At 38.1% G+C, this 17,993-nt stretch overlaps 1 protein-coding gene across 1 annotated transcript in view; it reads left to right on the forward strand.

Annotated features, from left to right (window-relative positions):
- LOC140137545 (patatin-like phospholipase domain-containing protein 7) overlaps window positions 1-17,993 on the forward strand; it is a 76,416-nt gene that overhangs the window by 50,662 nt on the left and 7,761 nt on the right. Inside the window, 3 exon segments of the mRNA XM_072159256.1 lie at window positions 4,905-5,272; window positions 6,804-7,024; window positions 11,766-11,888. Coding sequence (XP_072015357.1) covers window positions 4,905-5,272; window positions 6,804-7,024; window positions 11,766-11,888 — 712 coding nt within the window.

Genomic DNA, 17,993 nt, shown 5'->3' on the forward strand with positions numbered 1-17,993 from the left:
TGCCTGTAAATAAACTCATCCCTAGATGCGCCGTCCGAAATGTGCAGGTGGATAGCAAATTGTATTAGAGCTTAGGCGCTGAGGTGGTATACTGAAATTGCGGAACCCGACAGTCAGGTACAGCCGGACACGTAAACATGCAGGATATGGTATTTATTTACAACGTTTCTTTTAAATCATCGGTTTTCAGGCGAAAAATACATGCCATTTTGGGAAAATCGCAACAAAAAAACTTTTTCAAAAAAAAAAAAGTTCTACGGTCGGGACTGCCGAGACGGTCGGTCGGACGAGGGCAAGCAAACAACTTTTTTTTTTTGGCCTTATTTGCATATTTGGCCTACATTGTCATTAATCCACTCTGCAGCTTTAATGCAATCACCGATCAACTTCAAACTTGGTATTGTGATAGTATATGGTGGCCTCATGTGGTGTATAGTTTTGTGGGGGCCACCTTAATTACGAACCGCGTAATTCTAGTTAAAGAAAGAAAAGCCTTGTTTTTGTCAAAATTAAGACATATTTGACCACACATTTTAAATAAACTAAAACATTTACAGCCCAACAAACATGGTTTAATGAACTGATAGTTTGTGTTCTATTACTGTTCCAAAAGGCAGCATTCTTCATTCTTTAATTCCCGAGAAAATATAGAAAATACAACAATACCTCATTTCAGCGTCTTATTTCCCTTAACAAAAACGCCTCAATTTCACCAGGTGACTCTAGACCATTGATTTTATGCTAATGCTGTTACGTAATCATGTGTGTGATAGAATTTTTACATGTGTTGTTTGAAAGACAAAGGTACAGTGCTTATGTAATCAGTGAGAAATGCCATGAAAACGATCCACAAATGACGTCACGAGTCAACTCTTAAAACATACTGACTGCCCCTCGTATAGCAATTTTTTACAATGTAAACATATGCTAATATTATAAGAACATCACCTAAATAAGGTTTTCCCTAAAAAATTGCTATGCACATTTTTCAAAGTAAAGCGAACCCTGATGCCATGAAACTATTAGTAACAGTTGCCTTTCCAGAGGTCTATACCTTGAATTTGTTTCTACTCTCACCTGTATAATGGGTTTGAGCACTTTTAATTAATTCCATAAGTATTCTATCTTTCATTTAATGTCCGATCTTGTCTTTGTCAGATTGCTTTCACATTTGCATAGGCGTAGATCCCGGGGGGATGGGGGGATAAATCCCCCCCAATATTTTGTCAGGGGATGGTCCATACAATCATCCCCCAATGTTGATGCCTGTATGTGTGTTTTTCACCAAATTAACCTCATATTTAGCTATTTTAGCCCCAAAAGTGCAAATTTGTGTGCGCTTTGCGCGAATTTATTCCATTTTTGCACCAAATTTCATCAGTTTAGCTTCAATATGGCAAAATTTTTACCATTAACTTATTCTGTTGCCAAAAGGTGCTACATTCACTATACTTCAAGAATTTTTTTTACTCCCTCCCCCATGTCCAAAAGAAATCTACGCCACTGCACATTTGCTATTTGTCCATTTCAGTAGCATATCTATGCTTGTACCAAAAATACACAAATCTGAATTTTGATGAATTTTAGGGAGATTTGGTTCAGCAAATCACTGAGTGTGCCTTTAACTTGATGTACTCAAACATGTCATTGTACACAATTTGTTAGTACAGTCTGTCAAATGGACTTCCTTTGATATGCTTCCCATTAATGGTTACAATTACAGGGCAGTAAGTACTATAGTTAAACAAATATGTACCATCTTTGTTATCATATACAGTTTCGGTATTCCCACAAACTGATGCTGTTACCTTTGTACCTCCAGTCTTCATAGGATATCCACTAGAATATACAGTGTGTACAATAGCTTTTCTAAACATGACCATTGATACTGTTAGAATTGTACAAAGTTTTGGGTCAACTTTTGGCAAATCATAGAAAGGACTTCCGCTTATTGGTTTACTATTAATGTTGACATGAATTGCACCAAAGGAAGGATAGTACTCAAACTCATACATGCCATCATTATTATCTTGTACAATTAGCTCAAAGTTTAACTGTCTTACATCTACCCTTGCTCCCCCAGTAGTGATACTCTTACCAAGATAGTCTACTGTTTTTACAGTGGCTTTATACAGATTACCGATGTATAGTCCTTCTACATCTCGCTTGTCCTGTTGCAATTGAATTGTACACTGAGAAGGATCAGGTTCAATGTGATCATAAAATGGGCTTTCTTTAATCTGCTCTCCGTTAATCATTACAGTTACTTCACAGCCAGAATCATAATGAAACCAGTATGTTCCATCATTGGCATCGTGTACCTCAATTTTGGGCACACAGTACTTGTATGCAGCTTTTACGTCAGCATCATTGGTCTCCATAAATTGTCCACTGGTAGCTACAGTTTGTACAGTAGCTTTTCTAATTCTCTTCGATATGGGTTTTGAGTTAATTGTGCAAAGTTTTGGGTCAATTTCTGACAAATCATGGAATGGACTCTTTCTATGAGCAGGATCAACTTCAGAAAGATTTGGGGATGATGTAAGAAAGTAAATGCTTGAAAGAATGAAGAATCCTAGCGTGGCACCAATAATCAGTTTCCAGTACCCTTTTTTCAAATACCGAGACTTGGGTCCAAGATACAGGCTCCAAATGTGAAGCAAAAACACCTGAAAAAGTTGCATCAAAGCGAAGTGCAACGGGGTGAAAGTTATATCTGTTTGAAGTGATTCCATTTCAGGCAGCTGCATTTTTTCCAGCTCTGTCAGTCGATTCATTATTTGCTTGTGAGAGGATAGTAGCTGTATTGGTAGACTCATATCACAGACATTGGTAGCAAACTCACAAGCGCTAGTCATCTGGGCAGAGAGAGAGTCAATAGATTCTATTTTCTTGTTCATGTGTTGCATTTCAGCATCATACATTTCTTGCAGTTCTTTGTGGGCTTCACTGCATCGAGTATGCATCTTGTCGTAGAGATTCTGTTCCGACTTTTGCAGATCTTTCTTCTTGTTGTTGAAGTTTTTTGTTAGAGATTCTTTCAGTGTCTCAACAGCTGCTCGCTTTTTGATTAGTTCTTGATTTCTCTCTTGCGACCGTGTACATGTTTGCTGAATAATGTTGATGATGTCAGAGGCAATAACTGCTAGCTCAGCTAATTTATGTCCGCGGTGATCAACATGTCCACACATATCACATATCGGAACCTTGCACTTTTCTTCAGAACAGAACATCGTCAACTTTTTCTCAGGATGTTTTTGGCAGTATACAGCTTGCAGTTTGGGGTTGTACTTGTTCTCTCGGATCTCCTCCAATGTTGACAGGTTGTGGTCCCGTAGAAGGCGCAATTTCTGGTGACTTTGGACACATGCATGGCACAAGAAACACCCACAGTTATGGCAAAAGCTTACCGCTATAGTTCCTTCTTCATCACAGCTTCCACAAGAAACAGAAGATTTAAATGAATCTTTGTACGCCATCAAATTCTCTACGATAAAATTAGCTGGAAGATTATCCACCTTTCCCTCTGGTGTTTGTACTTCATTATGACACAGCGGACATTCAAATATTGGTTTTTTCTTGGCGTGTTTATGTAAACATGACTTACAGAAAGAATGCAGACATGGCAGGAATTTTGCCTTGTGTTCCTCACCGTCATACAACTCAGCACAGATAGAGCAGGTTAAAAACTCCTCTTTGAAATCTTCTTGCCCCTTTGGAAGAGGCGCTGTAGCGGCCATTTTGATTTAGTTGGGTAAAAGTGACCAATCGAGCATAAGCAAGAAAGACAATACTACGAGTACCGTGGCTGACGTGGCAAATATTAGTTGCTTAACTGTTAAGTGTTGCCAAAAATTTTTCGGCATAAGTGTGGTCCAATATTGACAGAAAAAGCTCCCAACCCCAACCTTTCCCCACTCCATTTGAATTCAAACCTGCTATTTTACTCTGCATGTTGTTGTTTTTACTCTGCATGTTGTTGTTGCTGTTGTTGTTGTTTTTTCAGTGTTGTTGTTGTTTTGGTATTGTTGCAAACATGCCTTACTGATGCTTTTTGGACCCCTGACAGACTAAAAGCCCAAATGAAACTAATGATAAACTATGGCAACAATACACATGCTTCCCTTCTATCCTTCCTTCCTATGTACATTGTTTGAGTACCACCCTGGGAGTGAGTGTACTTTGCTCCAATTCAAGTATGATTGGCAATATCATTCAATAAATATGTGTGTGTGTCCCAGGCATGTGTCTTATCTTCTCAAATATTAACATAATATAAATAATTTTGTCAAATTGTAATATGTGGCTTTTCTATTTATTTATTTTTTGTAGAGCCAGTGTTATCACAGTCACTCTTATAATGTAAAATCACTAAATCAGCAATACATTTGGGTTAAATTGGGTGAATTTGTAGGCAGTTTTGATTAACCAGTATCCATGTACATTACATTGTGGGTCAATGTGCCCTGCAAGACTAATCTAGGTCAGGCCCCCCCCAAATGTTTGTTTGCCCTTTCCCGAAGTTGAAAAACTGATGTAAAATGATTTAAAATCATTATGTGAAATGATTTGTACCTTTAAATAAATGACAAAACTACTCCTGGCCTTCATGCTGGCCTTCATTTATGCTGTATCCACCATCGGGTGGATCGTTCCATCGGGTGAGCAGTTTTAAAAAGTTTTAAATTGTGCACGTCCGTGTTTTAAAAAACATGGAAGTGCATATTTAATATTCAGATTATTTCGTAATCTAATAAACCATGAGCAATCAACTGACCGACCCTCTTATCAGTCTTACTCATGCTGTTGGGCCATAATTTGTCTTGTCATCTGTAATTTCTTCAACAATGATGGAAAGACTTGGCATACATTCCATTAAATTATTTTTATTTTTTATTTTTCAGGCTGATTGCATTTTAATAGTAGGACTAAGTGAACATGATCCCGATACTGTAGGACCAATGGAAAAACAACTTGAAAACCTTGCCGTAAGAGCACAAAAAGAACTCATCATATTACACCAGGAAAAAGACAGTGTATATCAAGCCCCAACACGTACAGCAGAATGGCTCAATGCAAGAGACTGGTGTGTGTCACATCATCATATACGATGTCCCAAGCGGATGTTCACCAGACGATCTCCGGCCAGAGTACGGGAGATGTACGACAAACTGTTCACAAAGACTCCAGATATACATTGTGATTTTGGCAGATTAGCAAGGTTTTTGACGGGGACATCTATTGGGCTTATTCTTGGTGGCGGTGGTGCAAGGTGAGTTGGGTGAAAATTATGAAAGAAAGGAGTGCAATTGTAAATAAACGTCTAATGCATTAAGGGAATATCCTCTCCTTTAATAAGGGGCTACATCTTGGTTACAGAATTAGACACTTAGTGTCAAGAAATGTTTCTGCTGTAAAGAATGGAATTGCCTTACATAACACACTTTTGAGCGTGAATTCTCACAAAAGGCCACTTGGCCCATTAAGGGATCTAAAATGAGCGTTTATTGCGTTTCGACAGTATTTTTTGTGGGACATGAGAGCACCTCAGACCTATCGAATTGCATTCTGAATCTGAAGCATGTCTTTCTGATATCAAATAATTTTCATTTTTTTAAATCACAATATAATACAAATTTTATGACAAATTATAAAAATTTGATATTTTTCAAATTTTGATATATAACAGTCCTCGAAGTAAATTATATAAATCTAATGTTATATTCTTAAAGTGTATGTAGCAGGGGAAAAGCCGACGGTCAATTGAAAATTTTGACCTTTCATATTGAAGATATGGATTTTTTTCCCAAAAAGACCTAATTTTTTTTTGGTGTTTTGGGAAAAAAATCCATATCTTCAATCTGAAAGTCAAAATTATCAATTGATCGTCGACTTTTCATCCCACCTACATACACTTTAAGTATAAATCATCAGATTTCTAAAGTTTACTTCAAGTACTGTTAAATATCAAAAATATCAATTTTAATGATTTGCCATAAAATGTGTATTAAATTGCGAATTTCAAAAATCAAAATTATTTGATATCAGAATGACATTCTTCGTATTCAGAATGCAATTCGATATGTCTGATGTGCTCTGATGTCCCAAAATAAATACTGTCCAAACGTTCATACCCCAGCCCTTAATGATAGCTTAACAAAGAGGATCTTCTTTTTATATTTAGAACATTGTCATATTTGGACCAGAAGATTGGTAAAATCGCCAGGGTCATTGGTTTCATAATATAATTTATATACCTCATATATAGATTCCTGTCATCTGATTGGTTGAATGTGCAGTCATTAAATTAACTATGCCCTCAAAATGAACTATGGACCGGTCCATGGAAATGAACTATGGACCGGTCACATGCGTCCCGATCAAACTGCGCAATCGCAACATCCACGTATCCATTCGGTATATAAAACAAATATTGACTGCGCCTCGGGTCATAGCATGGTTTTGAGATCACCTTGGGTCTATAATCTTAACCATGTCCCGAATAAAGCAGTCAATATTTGTATAATATGAGCTGTCAAATCAATCAAAACAAGCAAAATGCAAAAGGTTTACTCTGTCAGATATTTCATTTGTGCCTCCAAGTCCAGCCCCAATTGTGTTGATTACAGAAATTGTTAATTTGGCGTCATATTTTGTTTGCATTATCAGGCTTTCAGATTAAAATTGAAAAGATATTTTTGCCCTATCTGTTCCTTTGTAGCCTTTTCTTGAGGTGTCACCCCCCCCCCCCCTTAATAATTTTGTTAATTGAATATATGGTACATACCATTTCTACATTGCAGGGGTATATCCCAAATAGGTATCATCAAAGCTATGGAGGAACACAACATCCCCATAGACATGTTGGGTGGTGTGAGTATAGGGTCTTTCAATGGAGCTGTGTACTGTGAGGAGCTCAGTGCAGATGCTATGGAGCCAAGAGTGTTTGGCTGGTGCAGGGAAATGGGGTCGCTGTGGAAGAAAATCTTGGATCTGACATATCCAATCACTGCCATGTTTTCTGGTAAGAGTACATGTGTGTGGGGTGGGTGGGTGGGGGTGGGTGGGGGTGTGTGCTTGTGATATTAGTAGTATAGTAGGTTGTGTCAATGTTCATGTTTTGAGGAGCAGGAAAGTGAGGAGCAAGTGCTGTGTGATTGTCAATGAAAGCTGAGCTCAGTAAGTGTACTAGGAAGGTAATAATAATAATAATAATAAAAGGGGATTTTAAAGCGCCTAATACATACGTCTCTAAGCGCTGTACAATAAAAACAATCATTTAAACACCATTTTGTATACAATCTTAAAAACTACACCAAAATTCAGTGAGACAAAAATATATAAGGTAGAAACACTATACCATCTTAAACACTACAACAAAATACATCATGATATACTAGGCAAAATTATATAAAGACAAGCAAATATCCATGTCCATGAGAAAACACATTAAAGTCCATGATAAAAAAATTAAAATGCCCGTGATAAAAACATATACAGTCAAATAACAAGCGAGGATACTAAAGGTGACCGGCACCTACATCGCGATATAAAGTACAAAAAGTTAAAACAGAGCGGTTTTCAGCCGTCTTTTAAAAACACTAACAGATTTGGCGTGATGAACATCCAGTGGGAGTTGGTTCCATAGAGTTGTAGCAGCGTGGCGAAAGATCTGTCACCGTAATACTTGGTTGCCGGACGATCACGGTATGAAGAGGAGTCCTTGTGAAAGAGAGCGGAGATTGAGTTGGAGCTTGAATGGAGAAGTTATGGTGTCGATGAGATATTGAGGAGCGAGATTGTTTTGAGTCTTGTATGTAAGCAGCAGAATCTTGTAGATGGGCGTTGTTTCATAGGAAGCCAATGGAGTGAAGCGAAGAACCGAGTCATGTGATTAATACGAGGAACTCTAGCGACAAGTCGGCGGCAGTGTTCTGAATGCGTTGCAGTCGCTTTATGTAACAATCCGGCAGGCCATATAGGAGCGAGTTGCACGAGTCCAGAACCGAAGTCACAAATGCATGAACAAGTCTCTCAGTTGTAGCCTTGCCAAGGTGATCGCGAATCTGACCGATCGATGTATTCCAATTGTGGCAGATCTACAAACACGGTCTATGTGCGGTTTCATGGTCAGATTGGAATCGATGATGGCGCCTAGGTTTGGGCACTGTCGGATGCATGAATAACAGAATCTCCTACAACCAATGTAACTGGGTCCGGAGCTTGTGGAACTTAGATCTCAGATGAATAACTTCAGTCTTACTGTCATTCAGAGCCAGTTTGTTATTTATAGCCCACATTCTCACATTTGCGATACATTTCTCGATGGCGGCAATGACCTTGGCTCGGTCGGCAGGATCAAAGCATAGGTAGAGTTGTGTGTCATCTCGTAGACCATTACCTGGATTCCATATGATGCAATCAGGTCTTGCAACGCCTCACTATACAGAGTGAATAAGAGTGGGCCCAACGGAACCCTGTGGAACACCACACGTAAGGGGAGTTCCATCAGAGAGCACATCTTTTACCGACGGATTGTGTTCTTCCAGTTAGATAGGAGTTGATCCATTTCAGAACAGAACCAGATATTCCATATCTGTCCTCCAGGCGGCGTGAAAGAAGCTCGTGATCGATCAGATCAAATCGGCGAAAAGTCCAACAACACGACAATGGCTGCCTTACCGCGATCCAGAGCTTGGAGCAGATCATTTTGAATTCGGAGGCGCGCGGTTTCAACACTATGTTGAGGTCGATAAGCAGACTGTACTTGAGACACAAGTCCATTTCTACTGAGGTAATCTTGAATTTGACCGCTGGCAATTCTTTCAATCAGCTTACTCAGGTAGCTCAAATTTGAGATTGGACGATAATTGGAAAGAAGCGTCGGCATCAAGGTTTGCTTTCTTTAGCAAAGGTCTGACGATGGCATGCTTTAAGTTGGTAGGAAAGCAACCAGAAGACAGTGACTTGTTAACAATCTCCGTCAAAGCAGGTAGAATGTCAGGTAGGCAGTCCTTAAAAATGGAACCAGGTAGCGGATCAAGCTCACATGGCGTAATGTTAGACTTCTTGATTTCTTTCAGGACCTCGTCCTCAGAAACTGTCTTGAAGCAATTAAGAACACTAGGCGCTACGTCTTCTTGATATGTCGATGAATAAGCAGATGTGTGGTAGCTTGTTCGTCCAGGCTTGCACGGAGACCATTCACTTTATCACTAAAGTAGCCGGCTGAAGCTGTCAGCGAGTTCTTCGGGTCTTCATGCGAAGGAAGAGTATTTTCCGACTTTGGTTTTGTAAGGCTATCTACCACGCGAAAAAGGTTACTGTCTTCAGCGTCGGCGATTTGCTTTTGATGGAACTTGGATTTGGCGAAGCAAGCTGCTCATTGTATTTTTGCACTGTTCTTTGTATATTTCCTTATGCGGTGAGATCTGTTGCCTTGAACTGCCTTTCGCAGCGCCGTTTTTCACGTTTTTGCATCGCGTAAAGAATCACAGTACCAAGGTGCGTGAGGGCGGAGTCTGACGCTCGGGCAGTCACAGGGGCATGATTATCCATGATCTTGCGAAGTACAGTGAAGAACTTGCCAGACAATCCATCCGCAGTGTCCGTAGGTTCCGAAGAGTTCAGCGGCGAAGTTTGAACATCTTTCCGAAAAAAGCTCGATGTTGACTTGCGAAGCTTTCTGCTGGTAGCGGATTTTCGCGAAACAGCAGGACGGGCAATGTCAAGGAGTGACTTGACAGCAACATGGTCGGATGGCAAATCGTCGTGGACACTGATGGAAGAAACGAGGTTGTCCGTCTTTCTGGTCACCAACAAATCGAGGGTATGCCCACCGACATGAGTGGCAAAGTTAACGTGTTGCTTAAGATCGTAGTCATTTAGCGTGTCCAGAAACGATGCCGCGATGGTGTCCTCCGGGTCGTCCACATGTATATTAAGGTCACCCGCGATTACAAAAGGCGTTGAGCTTGGCATTGCAGAATCTAACAGACACGAAAATTCGTCATGAAAACCAGAGATAGTGAGTTTGTTTTTCTTGTTTGGCGGTGGTCTGTATATCACAATAAGGCGTAACGAGGTCGACTCAGAGGAGATCTGTACATCCATGTGTTCAAACGATTTGTAGCTTCCAGTGATATTATTGAGCTTCAGGTTCAGTCCATGCCTAGCAAGTATGGCGATACCGCCGCCCCTGGCACCTTTCGGGCGAGGAACATGATAAAAATCATAATTAGGCAGCGTTTTCTTGATGTCGGCAATGGAACGATCATCGCGATGATCCCCATGGTACCACGTCTCCGTCACGGTCATAACATCTATATGGTGGTTTATAACGAAATCACACAGAGAAGCAGTCTTATTTCTCTTTTTGTTCTTTGCTTTAACAGAGCGAGAATTCCATGTCGCGAAGCATACGCGAGGTGTATTCTGGGAGTTTCTAGGAATACGAATCAAATTGTTCAAATTTGAACCTGTTGCAGTGGTATTGGAACTGCATGATGGGATTCCTTGACAAGTTGAGATAACACTAGGTTCTTCACAAACGGTGATCAAATTGTCTGAGTTGACAGCTCTTGCGGGGGTATTGGAACTGCATGATGGGAGTCTGTTACAAGTTGTGATAACACTAGGGCTCTCACAAACGGTGATCAAAATGTCAGTGTTTACACCTCTTGAGGAAGTATTGGAACTGCATGATGGGATTCTGTTACAAGTCGAGATAACACGTTTCTTATGTTTGCCTCCTCGAGCTCCTCTTGGTCTTTTGCAGTTTGACAACGAAGTCCATGTTGAATGAATATTGTTTGTCACACCTTTCGCCGTGGCCTGACAGGACTTGAATAGGAAGGGGCGCATGATCAACAGTCATTTATAAACAAAGTTCAGTCAAAACATCGATAATCAATGCGATGAAACGATCGTATATGATACACGGTTAACACAGCAAATAGTCGTACATGATGACATCCAAAATAGCGATCGAAAGTCCAACAAATATCTTGAAAATCGCGAAAATGTTCAATTGCAAAAGATGATCAAAATGTTCCTTAGGTACTTACGAGTAGATGTACAAAGTTCAAAAATAGCTTAGAAACCGATTTCACGTCGAAAGAACAAGAATTTAGCAGAGACGATTTAATATGCGTCAGTTCGTGATCAGCGCCCTCACAAATAATAGTGTACTAGCTCAGTAAGTGTACTAGGAAGGTAGCTGCTCATGTGATTAACATACAGGTATTGATAATCCTGAGCCAGAGTCAACTCAATAAAGCTGATTTATAGTAGAGGGTTCATCATAGAAGTAAGTTGATTTGGTATTTTGTACTTAGATTAGGAATTAAGAATCTGTGATAATTAGTAGTGTAATAGTTCTTAAAAGATGTATAGAACGATGAGCAGTTATCACATGACTCATATATTTTAGAGCTGAGATAAACATGGACTTATTCTTTGAACATTGTAAATAAGGAGACCAACACGCTGTGTATTAAATATTGATATAGAAAAGTTTTACGAACATTTCAGCAAAGAATATGCAATTAGCAATGTACATTGCATGCAAAATGTGAATCTTCTTCTGTCCATTGGCCCACATCACCTGGCTTGAGCATTTTGATCGAGCCTGGTCCCATCAGGACCCAAGTGTGTCTCTGCACGGAGCGATCGTTTAAACAAACAAACAAAACAAACAGATTAAGAAGGTCTTTTGATGTTTGCATTTGTCACTAACATCACATATGTTCTCAATCTCTTTTCAGGTCGAGGTTTTAACCACAGCATTCGCGATGTCTTCCAAGATAAGCAGATAGAGGATCTATGGATTCCTTATTTCTGTATTACAACTGATATTACACACTCCAAGATGAGAGTACATACTAATGGTAAGTCATGTATATGCATAGATTAAATGTCAAATAAAATCACAATTAACAATCACCAATGAGTCCATAATATGTTTTTAGGAAAGTATGTACTTGCAAAACTGTCTGTACCAATAATGCATTGCAACTCTCTGATGCACTGTAGAGGGAAGAGCACAATGTGAAAACTTGATTAATAACACATTACAACCAGGGAATGTTTATGCATATCACATACTATAATAGGAATTTCAATTGAATGAACACAGCTGCAAACAGCTGGAACACTGCTGCAAACAGCTGTATGCGATCTGACCTCGATCATATCTGTGCGTATTTCAAAATACGACACAAACACTCAACCTTGGAAAATACTAACCAATCACAAGTGAGTTGGCATGGTCGGATTCACTTCCGCGTCACACACATGTGAGCGTTCATTACACAGTGTACGCGGACGATCGTCACGCTGTTGTGCAGCTGTGTTCATTCAATTGAAATTTCCAGTATAGCTTGGATGGTTCTAGGGATACTTAAATTGTAAAAGGAATAATTGTACTGATTGTTAGGCACCATGAACATCGTGTTGACTGCTTGAAGCACAAAAAAAGGTTATCTGCATTGGCTGCTTGGTGCACAAAAAGGATAACTACTAATTAGGTTAAGCAAAGGTGCCGGGGTAAAGGATTTTCAAGTAGCCTAATTTTAAAGCTTGCAAATAAAGTGCCCAATACTGGATATTTGGGCGGATTTACCCGAATTTAGAATGCAAATCACACAATTGGGCATCAATATCGCATCAATAAATGGTCATAAAACCCATTATCAGAGACTCAAATCATTTAAAAATTGGCTAAATTCAAAGGAAAATATGTTACATTAGTGCTGCGGCCTGACACTGGCAAAAGTAGCCCAATTTCAGGCAAGTAGCGGCATGCGTTTTTCAGTAGCGGCAAGTGATTGCCAAGTAGCCCAATTGTGCGCCTAAGGCGCAGCGTTGGCATCACTGACTTCAGGCAGACCATGCTGTTAGCCTTTTTGTGCTCCAAAGAGTCGATATGCTTGTCATATGATCATCACATGTTAATTACATGTACATCTTGTGGTGGAGGATACACATTGTTCTCTTGATCAAAGTAGTTGTTTTTATCAAATACATGGTGATACTAGTCTTCAATGATAATCTTAGAAACTTTACCCTTTTTTTCATACACTTTGTGGTGATGGAAAATATTGCACATATATACACCTTATTTTATGTGTACACATTTAGTGTGCATTTGTATGTTATGTCTGGTTTTCTATCTTGTGTGGTTAGTATGCATGCGTTTCAATGTGTGTTTACAAATATATACTTGTGTTATTGAGATCTGGTTTGCTGTTGTGTGTGTTGTTGGTGTTGTCATATCTTAGGGCCTATGTCACAGTGTATTTAAAGCTTACTAAAATGACATTTCTGATTCACCTCTCAAGATGAAACTTCCTTTTTTCACCCACTTAACTTTCTCAGAAAAATAGTCACAAGTGCACTTTTATCCACCATTATAAAACATTTCTTCTTTCATGCTTGAACTAAGACCAGGACATCATTTTACATTAACTCTATATCATTGTGTAGCCCAAATCATTAATTAATCATGATAATGCCATTTTAATATAAATAATGCACCCTTTGTCATGGACACACCATGGTGTACATGGAATCATCTGCGATTGTATTTTTTTATCAGAATCACACATGCACTTAATAAGTTAAGTTATAATGCACGCAGAAGCCATGCATCTGTACTCAAATAAGAGATAGAAAGAGATCTAAATTTAACAAGAAGACAATGAATTTCAAATCACTTTTAAAGGCCAATGTTAATAAAGGTCTTTCCCTTTCCATATGGTGACTGCCTACTCCTGATTCCAGAAAAATACAGCACTAATTTTCAGGATTTAAAAAAATATTAAGTTATTTTGCCAAATGAAATGAAATCCTAATTCTTGAGTTAGTTCTAACTGGTAATAACATGTTGATATTTTTGCAATTTCAGGGTAAATAGGCCCAAAACATGCAATTTGGCATGTTTTCTTTTTTTTGTAGTCACAAAATTACAGGACTTGGCACAAGTCCTCATCATTTTACTATTTTATGTTATTTTTGACGATTGGTTATTAAAAAGATTATAAAATATGTTTTCCAAAAATTAGAATGCATAACTTGAAATTATTTGTCTTTGTACAAGTCTTGGGCTCGATTGTCACAGCATATGAAAAAATGCCCTAAAAAGGCATGTTTTTGGCCTTTATTTCCCAAAATTGAAAATTTGACTTTCATTGCTAGTTTAGATTAGGATTAAGCTACAGTGGAAACTAGTTAATACGAGATCGCCGGGGCCGGCATGTTTAGCTCGTATTAAGCGGAGTTCGTTTTAAAAGTCAGGTGCCAAAAATGTGTCGGAAGGCATAGATTGTGTGTGTTTAAGCCTGCAGAAGTCGGCACAGTGAGACTGTACGAGCGAAACTTCATACTACATGTCCAGCTGCCGAGCAATGTCACAGTTCCAAATTCCCTCGATCGTTATTATAGGCTAATATTCCTTTTTGATTTTCGGTATGAGGCATTTTTTCTCATAGCGTTTTCTGATGAAATTTAGATGATTTCTCAAGCTGATTATCGTTAACAAAATAATAAACAATTATACTGCAGTGTCGGGATTTCCCTACTTTTACCATGTGTGTAAACAACATGAAGGGTTTCCCACTTTGCGATCCAGGGCGGACTTCGAGTTTGTGATTGGCTAGTCGATATTGACGTCAGCAATATTGACCTTGAAAATAGGAAAGGGAACCCTTGTTGTTATGATGCTTGCTAAGGTTTTGACGTGAGTTCATTAAGAATAGCCCGCCCCGCTAAGTACTGTATGGGGTTTTTGGGGGGATTTGACGGCAAGTTTATCTTCATTATTTTACGAATAAAAATTGATTAATTATTTGCTGTAATACTGATAAAAACTGATTAATGATATTAAATTTAGTATTTAGCTAATTTGCTTCTTTTGAAATCTTAAATTATTTTTTTATCTAATCTCAGAAAGACTGTGGCGCGAGTGTACTCGGAGATCCTTTTGCCCTAGCCTGGTTCTCCTTGCACTGATTTGTACGTACAAAAGTGCAGTTGCATTCGAAGTCGTGCTTTGAGTTTACATCACTTTTCGAGTGAATATTTTGTCAACTCCTGACATGATTTACATGAAAAATCCACCTTGAGAAATTAGCTCGTTTTATCTGTTGTAAAAACAATAGAAAACAAAAGCTTCGACTCACAGTAAGTGCTCGTATTATGCGGATTTCGTATTATTTACCTCGTATTAAACAGTTTCTTTTGTACAGTAAATAATAGGGGAAAATCGGGACCACGTGTGACTGTTCGTAGTAAGCGGTTTCTCGCATTAAGCGATCTCGTATTAACGAGTTTCCACTGATATTTCATTTGGCAAAGCAATAATATTTTTTAATCAAAAAAAATTAATGCTGTATTTTTTCTGGAACGGGAGTAGGCCCTGTGCCTCTGGTTTTACATTATATGCATTGTTGCAGTAAACTTATGTGAACTCTGTGATATGTTGTGGTGTTGCATCCTTGTATCATGAATGAATTAAAACAAATTATATCATAATTCTTTTATTTTTAATCAATATATATTATAATGTAGTGTATAACATAGACTAGTAGTTGGATGACCATGTCCATATGAACTCTTCTGGCTCGCACATACCTTCCATGCACTTTGTAAATATGCTTTTTTTTTTATTCCATAAAAATCCTGCCAATTTTTGGTAATCTATTCCCCACCCCCTCATTATGCTATTGGTTCTTACTATAATACAAGGTGTCCATTCTTTTAGTAGGTAGATTCAGATTATTATTTTGTTTGAAATCTCATTTTTGCCCCCAGGTAGTTTGACAATTCTATTCAGTTCTTTTTTTATTTACTCATTTTGGTGACTTGCTTGGAAGCTGTTTTTGTTAGGGATTTGTGGCTTATTGTGTAGTGTCTAGGTTAGTGTTCTGTCTACTTATGTGTGTTTGGTACATTTGGTTGGGTTTTCTGCACATCACAATTGTAAATGTGTGATTTTCCGAGCCTAGTACATTTTCGAAAATCACTCTCCCAAAGATTTGTGCAAAAACAATACAGAGGAGTTGAAATGGCAGCTTGCCACATGCATCAATTTTTTTGGGGAATACCGACTGCACTGGAATAGTATAGAATGGCACTCTTGCTCCGATCGACACAAGCGCCCTGTTAATGAGGGATATAGCCAGAGTTCCCCACATGACCGCTGCTCTGTGCAGATCAACGCAATAACACGTAAGGCAAAAAAAAAAAAAGTTTGTCTCAAAGCTCACGAGTGGTTTGAAAACAAATGCGAAATGCAAATTTTTTTTTATTCCTGACTTTTTTTTTATGGTATTTTGAGGAAAAAAGTCAGATTTTCGCCGAATTTTTCTGGAAAAAACTATAAAAATTTTTTTTTTAAATAAAAAAATCTGCTTTTCTTTTTGTCCAATCCAGCGATTTTACAAATGCTTGGCATAGCTTTGAGACAAACCTTTTTTTTTGCCTAATCAGCCAATCAAATTACCAAGCTGTGTACGCTCTCAAAATGGAAAGCAAGTGCCATTCTTCACTGCCAGCAAGTGTAACTTTGTACAATCTGTGTGCAAAGAATTTTGTCCAAGGTTGTCCAAAATGAAGAGCATTTTGCTCTGCTACCCCAGGTAAATCAAACGCTGGTGGGTTTTTTGAATGAAATTCATCTTATACATGTATGTGATCAAATTATACTTTTGGAGGATTGAAATAGAAGCCTACTTTGCAAATATACACTTTCCATTGCTGTGAACTTCTAAAGTAATGTAATTGTGCAAACCATACCAAAACCTAATGTAATACTGGCAAATGAAGTTGCAAATTTTCTTTATGATCATCTGTTTGGGAACAAATAGGCCCTATATTCATAACAGTATTTCATATTTAGGTATTATGCATGCAACCAGTAGGTGTTTATATGAATAATGTTGTGGACCTTAAAGGTCAAAATCTATTCATTTAGCAAATTACACCATACATACAATACAAAATGCTGTCATTATAATATACACTTGGCATGATTGGGGCTCGAGCAAACTGGCATATGAAAATATTGAGAGAGAAAAAATCAGGACTCATCGGGGATTGATTATATACACTTGTGAGAATTTGAATTATGTTAGCAACCTAAAGATTTTTATATAGACTTTGATATTGATTCATTTAGTATCTAAATCGGGAATCCAAAGGAGAAGTGTGGAATGTATTATATAGATTCTACACTGATTTCTGGAATTTTGCCAAAACTTTTCATCAAAACACAATTTTACACCTACTTTCCAGGCAAAGTCCAGTATATATTCTTATATTTTAGTTTAGGCATAGTTACAACGTCACCTTAATCATGAACCAGCTTGGAATGTCAACATCGCTATCAAAATAGTACATGCTTTGTTTGGTATTGTCCTCATTCAAGCATAATATCCCAGGATAAATATCATTCACCATGCAATCCTTGAACATGAGTTCCATGTCCATGTCCCATTACATGTATGCTTTTAAATGTCCCTATGTCCCTAAATGGGTATTGACATTAGCAATATTTGAAACTATAAATTGCAAGATATCAGAAAATTTATTTAGACCTCTGTATTACAAATTGTTTGGATTTGCGTAGATTTGCTATATATTTGGCTGATTGGTCTGAACTTTTTGGAGCCAACAAGTTCATCAATAATCAGTGATTAAATAGGTCAGTAGAAATTCAGATTCACTTTAAATTATTTTTGAAATTTTCCTTCATAAAATCACCAATTGTACAAGCTTACCCTTTATTGGCAAACCATTTGTGCAAGCAACACTTCTCAGAATGCATGTCCTAGGGGTTCAGTGCAAAAGCCACTTTCATATATATTGTTCAACTGCTGTTGGACTTGTACTTATGATAGGTGTATTATGTAAATAGTATCTGAATTTTCGATATTCATCTTCATGTGGGAAAGGTGTACAATTTGTTTTATATCAAGTGTACAAAAACTGTACAT

This window comes from Amphiura filiformis, chromosome 17 (genome assembly GCF_039555335.1).
Source record: "Amphiura filiformis chromosome 17, Afil_fr2py, whole genome shotgun sequence".
NCBI classification, from domain to species: Eukaryota; Metazoa; Echinodermata; class Ophiuroidea; order Amphilepidida; family Amphiuridae; genus Amphiura; species Amphiura filiformis.